Source organism: Engystomops pustulosus, chromosome 5, assembly GCF_040894005.1.
Source record: "Engystomops pustulosus chromosome 5, aEngPut4.maternal, whole genome shotgun sequence".
In the NCBI taxonomy this organism is placed as follows: domain Eukaryota; kingdom Metazoa; phylum Chordata; class Amphibia; order Anura; family Leptodactylidae; genus Engystomops; species Engystomops pustulosus.
In genome coordinates, this window is record NC_092415.1 from 4,056,424 (window position 1) to 4,071,985 (window position 15,562).

At 53.7% G+C, this 15,562-nt stretch overlaps 1 protein-coding gene across 2 annotated transcripts in view; it reads left to right on the forward strand.

Annotated features, from left to right (window-relative positions):
- The window catches only part of LOC140132366 (ranBP-type and C3HC4-type zinc finger-containing protein 1-like), a 36,244-nt gene that overhangs the window by 1,329 nt on the left and 19,353 nt on the right, over window positions 1–15,562 (forward strand). Inside the window, exons 2-3 of one of the 2 annotated variants that reach the window (XM_072151045.1) lie at window positions 5,855–6,029; window positions 6,106–6,249. In XM_072151045.1, the coding sequence (XP_072007146.1) occupies window positions 5,855–6,029; window positions 6,106–6,249 (319 nt within the window). Of the gene's footprint in view, window positions 1–5,854; window positions 6,030–6,105; window positions 6,250–9,231; window positions 9,258–15,562 lie in introns of those variants that run through there. The other variant, XM_072151046.1, reaches the window with a different exon arrangement.

The window sequence follows — 15,562 nt, forward strand, 5'->3', positions numbered from 1 at the left end:
AGCCTGTCCTCTCCCTGTACTGGGGTCCTGTCCTCCCTCAGTCATGTGATGTGTCCCTCTGTCCCTCCTCCTGGAAGCCTGTCCTCTCCCTGTACTGGGGGTCCTGTCCCCCCTCAGTCATGTGATGTGTCCCTCCTCCTGGCAGCCTGTCCTCTCCCTGTACTGGGGTCCTGTCCACCCTCAGTCATGTGATGTGTCCCTCTGTCCCTCCTCCTGGCAGCCTGTCCACTCCCTGTACTGGGGGTCCTGCCCCCCCCTCAGTCATGTGATGTGTCCCTCTGTCCCTCCTCCTGGCAGCCTGTCTTCTCCCTGTACTGGGGGTCCTGTCCCCTCCTCAGTCATGTGATGTGTCCCTCTGTCCCTCCTCCTGGCAGCCTGTCCTCTCCCTGTACTGGGGGTCCTGTCCCCCCTCAGTCATGTGATGTGTCCCCCTGTCCCTCCTCCTGGCAGCCTGTCCTCTCCCTGTACTGGGGGTCCTGTCCCCGATCAGTAAGTGATGTGTCCCTCTGTCCCTCCTCCTGGCAGCCTGTCCTCTCCCTGTACTGGGGTCCTGTCCCCCCTCAGTCATGTGATGTGTCCCTCTGTCCCTCCTCCTGGCAGCCTGTCCTCTCCCTGTACTGGGGGTCCTGTCCCCCCTCAGTCATGTGATGTGTCCCTCTGTCCCTCCTCCTGGCAGCCTGTCCTCTCCCTGTACTGGGGGTCCTGTCCCCTCCTCAGTCATGTGATGTGTCCCTCTGTCCCTCCTCCTGGCAGCCTGTCCTCTCCCTGTACTGGGGGTCCTGTCCCCCCTCAGTCATGTGATGTGTCCCTCTGTCCCTCCGCCTGGCAGCCTGTCCTCTCCCTGTACTGGGGTCCTGTCCCCCCTCAGTCATGTGATGTGTCCCTCTGTCCCTCCTCCTGGCAGCCTGTCCTCTCCCTGTACTGGGGTCCTGTCCTCCCTCAGTCATGTGATGTGTCCCTCTGTCCCTCCTCCTGGAAGCCTGTCCTCTCCCTGTACTGGGGGTCCTGTCCCCCCTCAGTCATGTGATGTGTCCCTCTGTCCCTCCGCCTGGCAGCCTGTCCTCTCCCTGTACTGGGGTCCTGTCCCCCCTCAGTCATGTGATGTGTCCCTCTGTCCCTCCTCCTGGCAGCCTGTCCTCTCCCTGTACTGGGGTCCTGTCCTCCCTCAGTCATGTGATGTGTCCCTCTGTCCCTCCTCCTGGAAGCCTGTCCTCTCCCTGTACTGGGGTCCTGCCCCCCCTCAGTCATGTGATGTGTCCCTCTGTCCCTCCTCCTGGCAGCCTGTCCTCTCCCTGTACTGGGGTCCTGTCCACCCTCAGTCATGTGATGTGTCCCTCTGTCCCTCCTCCTGGCAGCCTGTCCACTCCCTGTACTGGGGGTCCTGCCCCCCCCCCCTCAGTCATGTGATGTGTCCCTCTGTCCCTCCTCCTGGCAGCCTGATCTCTCCCTGTACTGGGGGTCCTGTCCCCCCCTCAGTCATGTGATGTATCCTCTGTCCCTCCTCCTGGCTGCCTGTCCTCTCCCTGTACTGGGGGTCCTGTCCCCCCTCAGTCATGTGATGTGTCCCTCTGTGCCTCCTCCTGGCAGACTGTCCTCTCCCTGTACTGGGGTCCTGTCCCCCCTCAGTCATGTGATGTGTCCCTCTGTCCCTCCTCCTGGCAGCCTGTCCTCTCCCTGTACTTGGGGTCCTGTCCCCCCTCAGTCATGTGATGTGTCCCTCTGTCCCTCCTCCTGGCAGCCTGTCCTCTCCCTGTACTGGGGGTCCTGTCCCCCCTCAGTCATGTGATGTGTCCCTCCTCCTGGCAGCCTGATCTCTCCCTGTACTGGGGGTCCTGTCCCCCCCTCAGTCATGTGATGTATCCTCTGTCCCTCCTCCTGGCTGCCTGTCCTCTCCCTGTACTGGGGGTCCTGTCCCCCCTCAGTCATGTGATGTGTCCCTCTGTGCCTCCTCCTGGCAGACTGTCCTCTCCCTGTACTGGGGTCCTGTCCCCCCTCAGTCATGTGATGTGTCCCTTTGTCCCTCCTCCTGGCAGCCTGTCCTCTCCCTGTACTTGGGGTCCTGTCCCCCCTCAGTCATGTGATGTGTCCCTCTGTCCCTCCTCCTGGCAGCCTGTCCTCTCCCTGTACTGGGGGTCCTGTCCCCCCTCAGTCATGTGATGTGTCCCTCTGTCCCTCCTCCTGGCAGACTGTCCTCTCCCTGTACTGGGGGTCCTGCCCCCCCCCCCTCAGTCATGTGATGTGTCCCCCTGTCCCTCCTCCTGGCAGCCTGTCCTCTTCCTGTACTGGGGGTCCTGTCCCCCCTCAGTCATGTGATGTGTCCCTCCTCCTGGCAGCCTGTCCTCTCCCTGTACTGGGGGTCCTGTCCCCCCCTCAGTCATGTGATGTGTCCCTCTGTCCCTCCTCCTGGCAGCCTGTCCTCTCCCTGTACTGGGGGTCCTGTCCCCTCCTCAGTCATGTGATGTGTCCCTCTGTCCCTCCTCCTGGCAGCCTGTCCTCTCCCTGTACTGAGGGTCCTGTCCCCCCTCAGTCATGTGATGTGTCCCTCTGTCCCTCCTCCTGGCAGCCTGTCCTCTCCCTGTACTGGGGGTCCTGCCGTCCCCCCCCCCCCTCAGTCATGTGATGTGTCCCTCTGTTCCTCCTCCTGGGAGCCTGTCCTCTCCCTGTACTGGGGTCCTGTCCCCCCTCAGTCATGTGATGTCTCCCTCAGTCATGTGATGTGTCCCTCTGTTCCTCCTCCTGGCAGCCTGTCCTCTCCCTGTACTGGGGGTCCTGCCCCCCCCCCTCAGTCATGTGATGTGTCCCTCTGTTCCTCCTCCTGGCAGCCTGTCCTCTCCCTGTACTGGGGTCCTGTCCCCCCTCAGTCATGTGATGTGTCCCTCTGTCCCTCCTCCTGGCAGCCTGTCCTCTCCCTGTACTGGGGGTCCTGTCCCCTCCTCAGTCATGTGATGTGTCCCTCTGTCCCTCCTCCTGGCAGCCTGTCCTCTCCCTGTACTGGGGGTCCTGTCCCCCCTCAGTCATGTGATGTGTCCCCCTGTCCCTCCTCCTGGCAGCCTGTCCTCTCCCTGTACTGGGGGTCCTGTCCCCCCCTCAGTCATGTGATGTGTCCCTCTGTTCCTCCTCCTGGCAGCCTGTCCTCTCCCTGTACTGGGGGTCCTGTCCCCCCTCAGTCATGTGATGTGTCCCCCTGTCCCTCCTCCTGGCAGCCTGTCCTCTCCCTGTACTGGGGGTCCTGCCGTCCCCCCGTCCCCTCAGTCATGTGATGTGTCCCTCTGTTCCTCCTCCTGGCAGCCTGTCCTCTCCCTGTACTGGGGGTCCTGTCCCCCCTCAGTCATGTGATGTGTCCCCCTGTCCCTCCTCCTGGCAGCCTGTCCTCTCCCTGTACTGGGGGTCCTGCCGTCCCCCCCCCCCCTCAGTCATGTGATGTGTCCCTCTGTTCCTCCTCCTGGCAGCCTGTCCTCTCCCTGTACTGGGGGTCCTGCCGTCCCCCCCCCCTCAGTCATGTGATGTGTCCCTCTGTCCCTCCTCCTGGCAGCCTGTCCTCTCCCTGTACTGGGGTCCTGTCCCCCCTCAGTCATGTGATGTCTCCCTCAGTCATGTGATGTGTCCCTCTGTTCCTCCTCCTGGCAGCCTGTCCTCTCCCTGTACTGGGGGTCCTGCCCCCCCCCTCAGTCATGTGATGTGTCCCTCTGTTCCTCCTCCTGGCAGCCTGTCCTCTCCCTGTACTGGGGTCCTGTCCCCCCTCAGTCATGTGATGTGTCCCTCTGTCCCTCCTCCTGGCAGCCTGTCCTCTCCCTGTACTGGGGGTCCTGTCCCCTCCTCAGTCATGTAATGTGTCCCTCTGTCCCTCCTCCTGGCAGCCTGTCCTCTCCCTGTACTGGGGGTCCTGTCCCCCCGCAGTCATGTGATGTGTCCCCCTGTCCCTCCTCCTGGCAGCCTGTCCTCTCCCTGTACTGGGGGTCCTGTCCCCCCTCAGTCATGTGATGTGTCCCTCTGTCCCTCCTCCTGGCAGCCTGTCCTCTCCCTGTACTGGGGGTCCTGTCCCCCCCTCAGTCATGTGATGTGTCCCTCTGTTCCTCCTCCTGGCAGCCTGTCCTCTCCCTGTACTGGGGTCCTGCCCCCCCTCAGTCATGTGATGTGTCCCCCTGTCCCTCCTCCTGGCAGCCTGTCCTCTCCCTGTACTGGGGGTCCTGTCCCTCCTCAGTCATGTGATGTGTCCCTCTGTTCCTCCTCCTGGCAGCCTGTCCTCTCCCTGTACTGGGGTCCTGTCCCCCCTCAGTCATGTGATGTGTCCCTCTGTCCCTCCTCCTGGCAGCCTGTCCTCTCCCTGTACTGGGGGTCCTGCCCCCCCCCCTTAGTCATGTGATGTGTCCCTCCTCCTGGCAGCCTGTCCTCTCCCTGTACTGGAGGTCCTGTCCCCTCCTCAGTCATGTGATGTGTCCCTCTGTCCCTCCTCCTGGCAGCCTGTCCTCTCCCTGTACTGGGGGTCCTGTCCCCTCCTCAGTCATGTGATGTGTCCCTCTGTCCCTCCTCCGGTCAGCCTGTCCTCTCCCTGTACTGGGGGTCCTGTCCCCTCCTCAGTCATGTGATGTGTCCCTCTGTCCCTCCTCCTGGCAGCCTGTCCTCTCCCTGTACTGGGGGTCCTGTCCTCCCTCAGTCATGTGATGTGTCCCCCTGTCCCTCCTCCTGGCAGCCTGTCCTCTCCCTGTACTGGGGTCCTGTCCTCCCTCAGTCATGTGATGTGTCCCTCTGTCCCTCCTCCTGGCAGCCTGTCCTCTCCCTGTACTGGGGGTCCTGTCCCCCCTCAGTCATGTGATGTGTCCCTCTGTTCCTCCTCCTGGCAGCCTGTCCTCTCCCTGTACTGGGGGTCCTGTCCCCTCCTCAGTCATGTGATGTGTCCCTCTGTCCCTCCTCCTGGCAGCCTGTCCTCTCCCTGTACTGGGGGTCCTGTCCCCTCCTCAGTCATGTGATGTGTCCCTCTGTCCCTCCTCCTGACAGCCTGTCCTCTCCCTGTACTGGGGTCCTGTCCCCCCTCAGTCATGTGATGTGTCCCTCTGTCCCTCCTCCTGGCAGCCTGTCCTCTCCCTGTACTGGGGGTCCTGTCCCCCCTCAGTCATGTGATGTGTCCCTCTGTCCCTTCTCCTGGCAGCCTGTCCTCTCCCTGTACTGGGGGTCCTGTCCCCTCCTCAGTCATGTGATGTGTCCCCCTGTCCCTCCTCCTGGCAGCCTGTCCTCTCCCTGTACTGGGGTCCTGTCCCCTCCTCAGTCATGTGATGTGTCCCTCTGTCCCTTCTCCTGGCAGCCTGTCCTCTCCCTGTACTGGGGGTCCTGTCCCCTCCTCAGTCATGTGATGTGTCCCTCTGTCCCTCCTCCTGGCAGCCTGTCCTCTCCCTGTACTGGGGGTCCTGTCCTCCCTCAGTCATGTGATGTGTCCCTCTGTCCCTCCTCCTGGCAGCCTGTCCTCTCCCTGTACTGGGGGTCCTGTCCCCCCTCAGTCATGTGATGTGTCCCTCTGTCCCTCCTCCTGGCAGCCTGTCCTCTCCCTGTACTGGGGGTCCTGTCCCCTCCTCAGTCATGTGATGTGTCCCTCTGTCCCTCCTCCTGGCAGCCTGTCCTCTCCCTGTACTGGGGGTCCTGTCCCCTCCTCAGTCATGTGATGTGTCCCTCTGTCCCTCCTCCTGGCAGCCTGTCCTCTCCCTGTACTGGGGGTCCTGTCCCCCCTCAGTCATGTGATGTGTCCCCCTGTCCCTCCTCCTGGCAGCCTCCTCTCCTGACACTGCTGTGCTCTGTGCGCTCTGTCTCCTCTTATACTCCAGTCACATACGGAGCTGCGTGTAATGTCTCTCCTCTGGGTCAGGTCCTGGGTGACTTCCAGCTGAGGGACGTCTCGTATGATCTGAAGACCCCGCGATGCCACCAGCTGACCGCCCGGGACAAGCCGCCCGTCGCCATGACCTTTCAGTTCGATGATGAGCGGGAAGCGCAGAAGTGGTGGACGGTGGTGAGCAGCTCCCTGCGGGAGGCCAGAAGGGGTGAGTGCGGGGGGGACACCCCGGGACCCCACATGTGGGGCGCAGCTTCACCTCAACTTCTGCCGTGTCTCCTCAGTTGCACAATCGCAGGGGGACGGTTTAGGACTGAAGCCGCCAATCACTGACAAGTCCCGCCCACCACTGGGCAACGCAGGGTTAAGGTCACCGCCTACAGAACCCGAGACGCCCAACACAGTGATGTCAGATCTGTGCACCAAAGGTGAGGCCAGCACAGAGCACAGCAGTGTGAGGACCCCCAGTCCTGGAATATACATCCATATATAGATGTGACCTGCAGTCCTATGTAACACCACAGATAACACAGTGATATCTCTGAGTACAGATCATGTAGTAGATGTGTCCTGCAGTCCTATGTAACACCTCAGATAACACAGTGATATCTCTCTGAGTACAGATCATGTAGCAGATGTGTCCTGCAGTCCTATGTAACACCACAGATAACACAGTGATATCTCTGAGTACAGATCATGTAGTAGATGTGTCCTGCAGTCCTATGTAACACCACAGATAACACAGTGATATCTCTGAGTACAGATCATGTAGTAGATGTGTCCTGCAGTCCTATGTAACACCACAGATAACACAGTGATATCTCTGAGTACAGATCATGTAGTAGATGTGTCCTGCAGTCCTATGTAACACCACAGATAACACAGTGATATCTCTGAGTACAGATCATGTAGTAGATGTGACCTGCAGTCCTATGTAACACCACAGATAACACAGTGATATCTCTGAGTACAGATCTTGTAGTAGATGTGTCCTGCAGTCCTATGTAACACCACAGATAACACAGTGATATCTCTGAGTACAGATCATGTAGTAGATGTGTCCTGCAGTCCTATGTAACACCACAGATAACACAGTGATATCTCTGAGTACAGATCATGTAGTAGATGTGTCCTGCAGTCCTATGTAACACCACAGATAACACAGTGATATCTCTCTGAGTACAGATCATGTAGTAGATGTGTCCTGCAGTCCTATGTAACACCACAGATAACACAGTGATATCTCTGAGTACAGATCATGTAGTAGATGTGTCCTGCAGTCCTATGTAACACCTCAGATAACACAGTGATATCTCTCTGAGTACAGATCATGTAGTAGATGTGACCTGCAGTCCTATGTAACACCACAGATAACACAGTGATATCTCTGAGTACAGACCATGTAGTAGATGTGTCCTGCAGTCCTATGTAACACCACAGATAACACAGTGATATCTCTCTGAGTACAGATCATGTAGTAGATGTGTCCTGCAGTCCCATGTAACACCACAGATAACATAGTGATATCTCTGAGTACAGATCATGTAGTAGATGTGTCCTGCAGTCCTATGTAACACCACAGATAACACAGTGATATCTCTCTGAGTACAGATCATGTAGTAGATGTGTCCTGCAGTCCTATGTAACAGCACAGATAACACAGTGATATCTCTGAGTACAGATCATGTAGTAGATGTGTCCTGCAGTCCTATGTAACACCACAGATAACACAGTGATATCTCTGAGTACAGATCATGTAGTAGATGTGTCCTGCAGTCCTATGTAACACCACAGATAACACAGTGATATCTCTGAGTACAGATCATGTAGTAGATGTGTCCTGCAGTCCTATGTAACACCACAGATAACACAGTGATATCTCTGAGTACAGATCATGTAGTAGATGTGTCCTGCAGTCCTATGTAACACCACAGATAACACAGTGATATCTCTGAGTACAGATCATGTAGTAGATGTGTCCTGCAGTCCTATGTAACAGCACATATAACACAGTGATATCTCTGAGTACAGATCATGTAGTATATGTGTCCTGCAGTCCTATGTAACACCACAGATAACACAGTGATATCTCTGAGTACAGATCATGTAGTAGATGTGTCCTGCAGTCCCATGTAACACCACAGATAACACAGTGATATCTCTGAGTACAGATCATGTAGTAGTTGTGTCCTGCAGTCCTATGTAACACCACAGATAACACAGTGATATCTCTGAGTACAGATCATGTAGTAGATGTGTCCTGCAGTCCTATGTAACACCACAGATAACACAGTGATATCTCTGAGTACAGATCATGTAGTAGATGTGTCCTGCAGTCCTATGTAACACCACAGATAACACAGTGATATCTCTGAGTACAGATCATGTAGTAGATGTGACCTGCAGTCCTATGTAACACCACAGATAACACAGTGATATCTCTGAGTACAGATCATGTAGTAGATGTGTCCTGCAGTCCTATGTAACACTACAGATAACACAGTGATATCTCTGAGTACAGATCATGTAGTAGATGTGTCCTGCAGTCCTATGTAACACCACAGATAACACAGTGATATCTCTGAGTACAGATCATGTAGTAGATGTGTCCTGCAGCCCTATGTAACACCACAGATAACACAGTGATATCTCTGAGTACAGATCATGTAGTAGATGTGTCCTGCAGTCCTATGTAACACCACAGATAACACAGTGATATCTCTGAGTACAGATCATGTAGTAGATGTGTCCTGCAGTCCTATGTAACACCACAGATAACACAGTGATATCTCTGAGTACAGATCATGTAGTAGATGTGACCTGCAGTCCTATGTAACACCACAGATAACACAGTGATATCTCTGAGTACAAATCATGTAGTAGATGTGTCCTGCAGTCCTATGTAACAGCACAGATAACACAGTGATATCTCTCTGAGTACAGATCATGTAGTAGATGTGTCCTGCAGTCCTATGTAACACCACAGATAACACAGTGACATCTCTGAGTACAGATCATGTAGTAGATGTGACCTGCAGTCCTATGTAACACCACAGATAACACAGTGATATCTCTGAGTACAGATCATGTAGTAGATGTGTCCTGCAGTCCTATGTAACACACAGATAACACAGTGATATCTCTGAGTACAGATCATGTAGTAGATGTGTCCTGCAGTCCTATGTAACACCACAGATAACACAGTGATATCTTTGAGTACAGATCATGTAATAGATGTGTCCTGCAGTCCTATGTAACACCACAGATAACACAGTGATATCTCTGAGTACAGATCATGTAGTGGATGTGTCCTGCAGTCCTATGTAACACCACAGATAACACAGTGATATCTCAGTACAGATCATGTAGTAGATGTGTCCTGCAGTCCTATGTAACACCACAGATAACACAGTGATGTCAGATCTGTGCACCAAAGGTGAGGCCAGCACAGAGCACAGCAGTGTGAGGACCCCCAGTCCTGGAATATACACTCACCGGCCACTTTATTAGGTCCACCATGCTAGTAACGGGTCGGACCCCCTTTTGCCTTCAGAACTGCCTCAATTCTTCGTGGCATAGATACAACAAGGTGCTGGAAGCTCCTCAGAGATTTTGCTCCATACTGACATGATGGCATCACACAGTTGCCGCAGATTTGTCGGCTGCACATCCATGATGCGAATCTCCCGTTCCACCACATCCCAAAGATGCTCTATTGGATTGAGATCTGGTGACTGTGGAGACATTTGTGTCCAGTGACCTCATTGTCATGTTCAAGAAACCAGTCTGAGATGCTTCCAGCTTTATGGCATGGCGCATTATCCTGCTGAAAGTCGCCATCAGATGTTACAGGGTACATTGTGCTCATAAAGGGATGGACATGGGCAGCAACAACACCATGACACCAGCACCACCAGCCTGAGCCGCTGATACAAGGCAGGATGGATCCATGACACCACCACCACCAGCCTGACCCGCTGATACAAGGCAGGATGGATCCATGACACCACCAGCACCACCAGCCTGAGCCGCTGATACAAGGCAGGATGGATCCATGACACCACCAGCACCAGCCTGAGCCGCTGATACAAGGCAGGATGGATCCATGACACCACCACCACCAGCCTGAGCCGCTGATACAAGGCAGGATGGATCCATGACACCACCACCACCAGCCTGAGCCGCTGATACAAGGCAGGATGGATCCATGACACCACCAGCCTGACCCGCTGATACAAGGCAGGATGGATCCATGACACCACCACCACCAGCCTGAGCCGCTGATACAAGGCAGGATGGATCCATGACACCACCACCACCAGCCTGAGCCGCTGATACAAGGCAGGATGGATCCATGACACCACCACCACCAGCCTGACCCGCTGATACAAGGCAGGATGGATCCATGACACCAGCACCACCAGCCTGACCCGCTGATACAAGGCAGGATGGATCCATGACACCAGCACCACCAGCCTGAGCCGCTGATACAAGGCAGGATGGATCCATGACACCACCACCACCAGCCTGAGCCGCTGATACAAGGCAGGATGGATCCATGACACCACCACCACCAGCCTGAGCCGCTGATACAAGGCAGGATGGATCCATGACACCACCACCACCAGCCTGACCCGCTGATACAAGGCAGGATGGATCCATGACACCAGCACCAGCCTGAGCCGCTGATACAAGGCAGGATGGATCCATGACACCACCACCACCAGCCTGAGCCGCTGATACAAGGCAGGATGGATCCATGACACCACCACCACCAGCCTGAGCCGCTGATACAAGGCAGGATGGATCCATGACACCACCACCACCAGCCTGAGCCGCTGATACAAGGCAGGATGGATCCATGACACCACCACCACCAGCCTGAGCCGCTGATACAAGGCAGGATGGATCCATGACACCACCACCACCAGCCTGAGCCGCTGATACAAGGCAGGATGGATCCATGACACCACCACCACCAGCCTGAGCCGCTGATACAAGGCAGGATGGATCCATGACACCACCAGCACCAGCCTGAGCCGCTGATACAAGGCAGGATGGATCCATGACACCACCAGCCTGAGCCGCTGATACAAGGCAGGATGGATCCATGACACCACCACCACCAGCCTGACCCGCTGATACAAGGCAGGATGGATCCATGACACCACCACCACCAGCCTGAGCCGCTGATACAAGGCAGGATGGATCCATGACACCCCCACCACCAGCCTGACCCGCTGATACAAGGCAGGATGGATCCATGACACCAGCACCACCAGCCTGACCCGCTGATACAAGGCAGGAGGGATTCATGACACCACCACCAGCCTGAGCCGCTGATACAAGGCAGGATGGATCCATGACACCACCACCACCAGCCTGAGCCGCTGATACAAGGCAGGATGGATCCATGACACCCCCACCACCAGCCTGAGCCGCTGATACAAGGCAGGATGGATCCATGACACCAGCACCAGCCTGAGCCGCTGATACAAGGCAGGATGGATCCATGACACCACCACCACCAGCCTGAGCCGCTGATACAAGGCAGGATGGATCCATGACACCACCACCACCAGCCTGACCCGCTGATACAAGGCAGGAGGGATTCATGACACCACCACCAGCCTGACCCGCTGATACAAGGCAGGATGGATCCATGACACCACCACCACCAGCCTGAGCCGCTGATACAAGGCAGGATGGATCCATGACACCACCACCACCAGCCTGACCCGCTGATACAAGGCAGGATGGATCCATGACACCACCACCACCAGCCTGACCCGCTGATACAAGGCAGGATGGATCCATGACACCAGCACCACCAGCCTGAGCCGCTGATACAAGGCAGGATGGATCCATGACACCACCACCACCAGCCTGACCCGCTGATACAAGGCAGGATGGATCCATGACACCAGCACCACCAGCCTGAGCCGCTGATACAAGGCAGGATGGATCCATGACACCAGCACCACCAGCCTGAGCCGCTGATACAAGGCAGGATGGATCCATGACACCAGCACCACCAGCCTGAGCCGCGGATACAAGGCAGGATGGATCCATGACACCACCACCACCAGCCTGAGCCGCTGATACAAGGCAGGATGGATCCATGACACCACCACCACCAGCCTGAGCCGCTGATACAAAGCAGGATGGATCCATGACACCACCACCACCAGCCTGAGCCGCTGATACAAGGCAGGATGGATCCATGACACCACCACCAGCCTGACCCGCTGATACAAGGCAGGATGGATCCATGACACCACCACCACCAGCCTGACCCGCTGATACAAGGCAGGATGGATCCATGACACCACCACCACCAGCCTGACCCGCTGATACAAGGCAGGATGGATCCATGACACCACCACCACCAGCCTGAGCCGCTGATACAAGGCAGGATGGATCCATGACACCACCACCACCAGCCTGAACCGTTGATACAAGGCAGGATGGATCCATGACACCACCACCACCAGCCTGAACCGTTGATACAAGGCAGGATGGATCCATGACACCACCACCACCAGCCTGACCCGCTGATACAAGGCAGGATGGATCCATGACACCACCACCACCAGCCTGAGCCGCTGATACAAGGCAGGATGGATCCATGACACCACCACCACCAGCCTGAGCCGCTGATACAAGGCAGGATGGATCCGCGCTTTCATGTTGTTGACGCCAAATTCTGACCCTACCATCCGAATGTCGCAGCAGAAATCGAGACTCATCAGACCAGGCAACGTTTTTCCAATCTTCTACCGTCCAATTTCGATGAGCTTGTGCAAATTGTGGTCTCAGTTTCCTGTTCTTAGCTGAAAGGAGTGGCACCCGGTGTGGTCTTCTGCTGCTGTAGCCCATCTGCCTCAAAGTTGGACGTACTGTGGGTTCAGAGATGCTCTTCTGCCTACCTTGGTTGTAACGGGTGGCGATTTGAGTCACTGTTGCCTTTCTATCAGCTCGAACCAGTCTGCCCATTCTCCTCTGACCTCTGGCATCAACAAGGCATTTCCGCCCACAGAACTGCCGCTCACTGGATGTTTTTTCTTTTTCGGACCATTCTCTGTAAACCCTAGAGATGGTTGTGCGTGAAAATCCCAGTAGATCAGCAGTTTCTGAAATACTCAGACCAGCCCTTCTGGCACCAACAACCATGCCACGTTCACAGGCCACAAATCACCTTTCTTCCCCATACTGAGGCTCGGGAGAACTGCAGGAGATTGTCCTGACCATGTCTACATGCCTAAATGCACTGCCGCCATGTGATTGGCTGATTAGAAATTAAGTGTTAACGAGCAGTTGGACAGGTGTACCTAATAAAGTGGCCGGTGAGTGTATATCCATATATAGATGTTACCTGCAGTCCTATGTAACACCACAGATAACACAGTGATATCTCTGAGTACAGATCATGTAGTAGATGTGTCCTGCAGTCCTATGTAACACCACAGATAACACAGTGATATCTCTGAGTACAGATCATGTAGTAGATGTGTCCTGCAGTCCCATGTAACACCACAGATAACACAGTGATATCTCTGAGTACAGATCATGTAGTAGATGTGTCCTGCAGTCCTATGTAACACCACAGATAACACAGTGATATCTCTCTGAGTACAGATCATGTAGTAGATGTGTCCTGCAGTCCTATGTAACACCTCAGATAACACAGTGATATCTCTCTGAGTACAGATCATGTAGTAGATGTGTCCTGCAGTCCTATGTAACACCACAGATAACACAGTGATATCTCTGAGTACAGATCATGTAGTAGATGTGTCCTGCAGTCCTATGTAACACCACAGATAACACAGTGATATCTCTGAGTACAGATCATGTGGTGGATGTGTCCTGCAGTCCTATGTAACACCACAGATAACACAGTGATATCTCTGAGTACAGATCATGTAGTAGATGTGTCCTGCAGTCCTATGTAACACCACAGATAACACAGTGATATCTCTGAGTACAGATCATGTAGTAGATGTGTCCTGCAGTCCTATGTAACAGCACAGATAACACAGTGATATCTCTGAGTACAGATCATGTAGTAGATGTGTCCTGCAGTCCTATGTAACACCACAGATAACACAGTGATATCTCTGAGTACAGATCATGTAGTAGATGTGACCTGCAGTCCTATGTAACACCACAGATAAGACAGTGATATCTCTGAGTACAGATCATGTAGTAGATGTGACCTGCAGTCCTATGTAACACCACAGATAACACAGTGATATCTCTCTGAGTACAGATCATGTAGTAGATGTGTCCTGCAGTCCTATGTAACACCACAGATAACACAGTGATATCTCTGAGTACAGATAATGTAGTAGATGTGTCCTGCAGTCCTATGTAACACCACAGATAACACAGTGATATCTCTGAGTACAGATCATGTAGTAGATGTGACCTGCAGTCCTATGTAACACCACAGATAAGACAGTGATATCTCTGAGTACAGATCATGTAGTAGATGTGACCTGCAGTCCTATGTAACACCACAGATAACACAGTGATATCTCTCTGAGTACAGATCATGTAGTAGATGTGTCCTGCAGTCCTATGTAACACCACAGATAACACAGTGATATCTCTGAGTACAGATCATGTAGTAGATGTGACCTGCAGTCCTATGTAACACCACAGATAACACAGTGATATCTCTGAGTACAGATCATGTAGTAGATGTGTCCTGCAGTCCTATGTAACACCACAGATAACACAGTGATATCTCTCTGAGTACAGATCATGTAGTAGATGTGTCCTGCAGTCCTATGTAACACCACAGATAACACAGTGATATCTCTGAGTACAGATCATGTAGTAGATGTGCCCTGCAGTCCCATGTAACACCACAGATAACACAGTGATATCTCGGAGTACAGATCATGTAGTCGATGTGTCCTGCAGTCCTATGTAACACCACAGATAACACAGTGATATCTCTGAGTACAGATCATGTAGTAGATGTGACCTGCAGTCCTATGTAACACCACAGATAACACAGTGATATCTCTGAGTACAGATCATGTAGTAGATGTGTCCTGCAGTCCTATGTAACACCACAGATAACACAGTGATATCTCTGAGTACAGATCATGTAGTAGATGTGTCCTGCAGTCCTATGTAACACCACAGATAACACAGTGATATCTCCGAGTACAGATCATGTAGTAGATGTGACCTGCAGTCCTATGTAACACCACAGATAACACAGTGATATCTCTGAGTACAGATCATGTAGTAGATGTGTCCTGCAGTCCTATGTAACACCACAGATGACACAGTGATATCTCTGAGTACAGATCATGTAGTAGATGTGTCCTGCAGTCCTATGTAACACCACAGATAACACAGTGATATCTCTGAGTACAGATCATGTAGTAGATGTGTCCTGCAGTCCTATGTAACACCACAGATTACACAGTGATATCTCTCTGAGTACAGATGATGTAGTAGATGTGTCCTGCAGTCCTATGTAACACCACAGATAACACAGTGATATCTCTTAGTACAGATCATGTAGTAGATGTGACATGCAGTCCCATGTAACACCACAGATAACACAGTGATATCTCTGAGTACAGATCATGTAGTAGATGTGTCCTGCAGTCCCATGTAACACCACAGATAACACAGTGATATCTCTGAGTACAGATCATGTAGTAGATGTGACCTGCAGTCCTATGTAACACCACAGATAACACAGTGATACCCCTG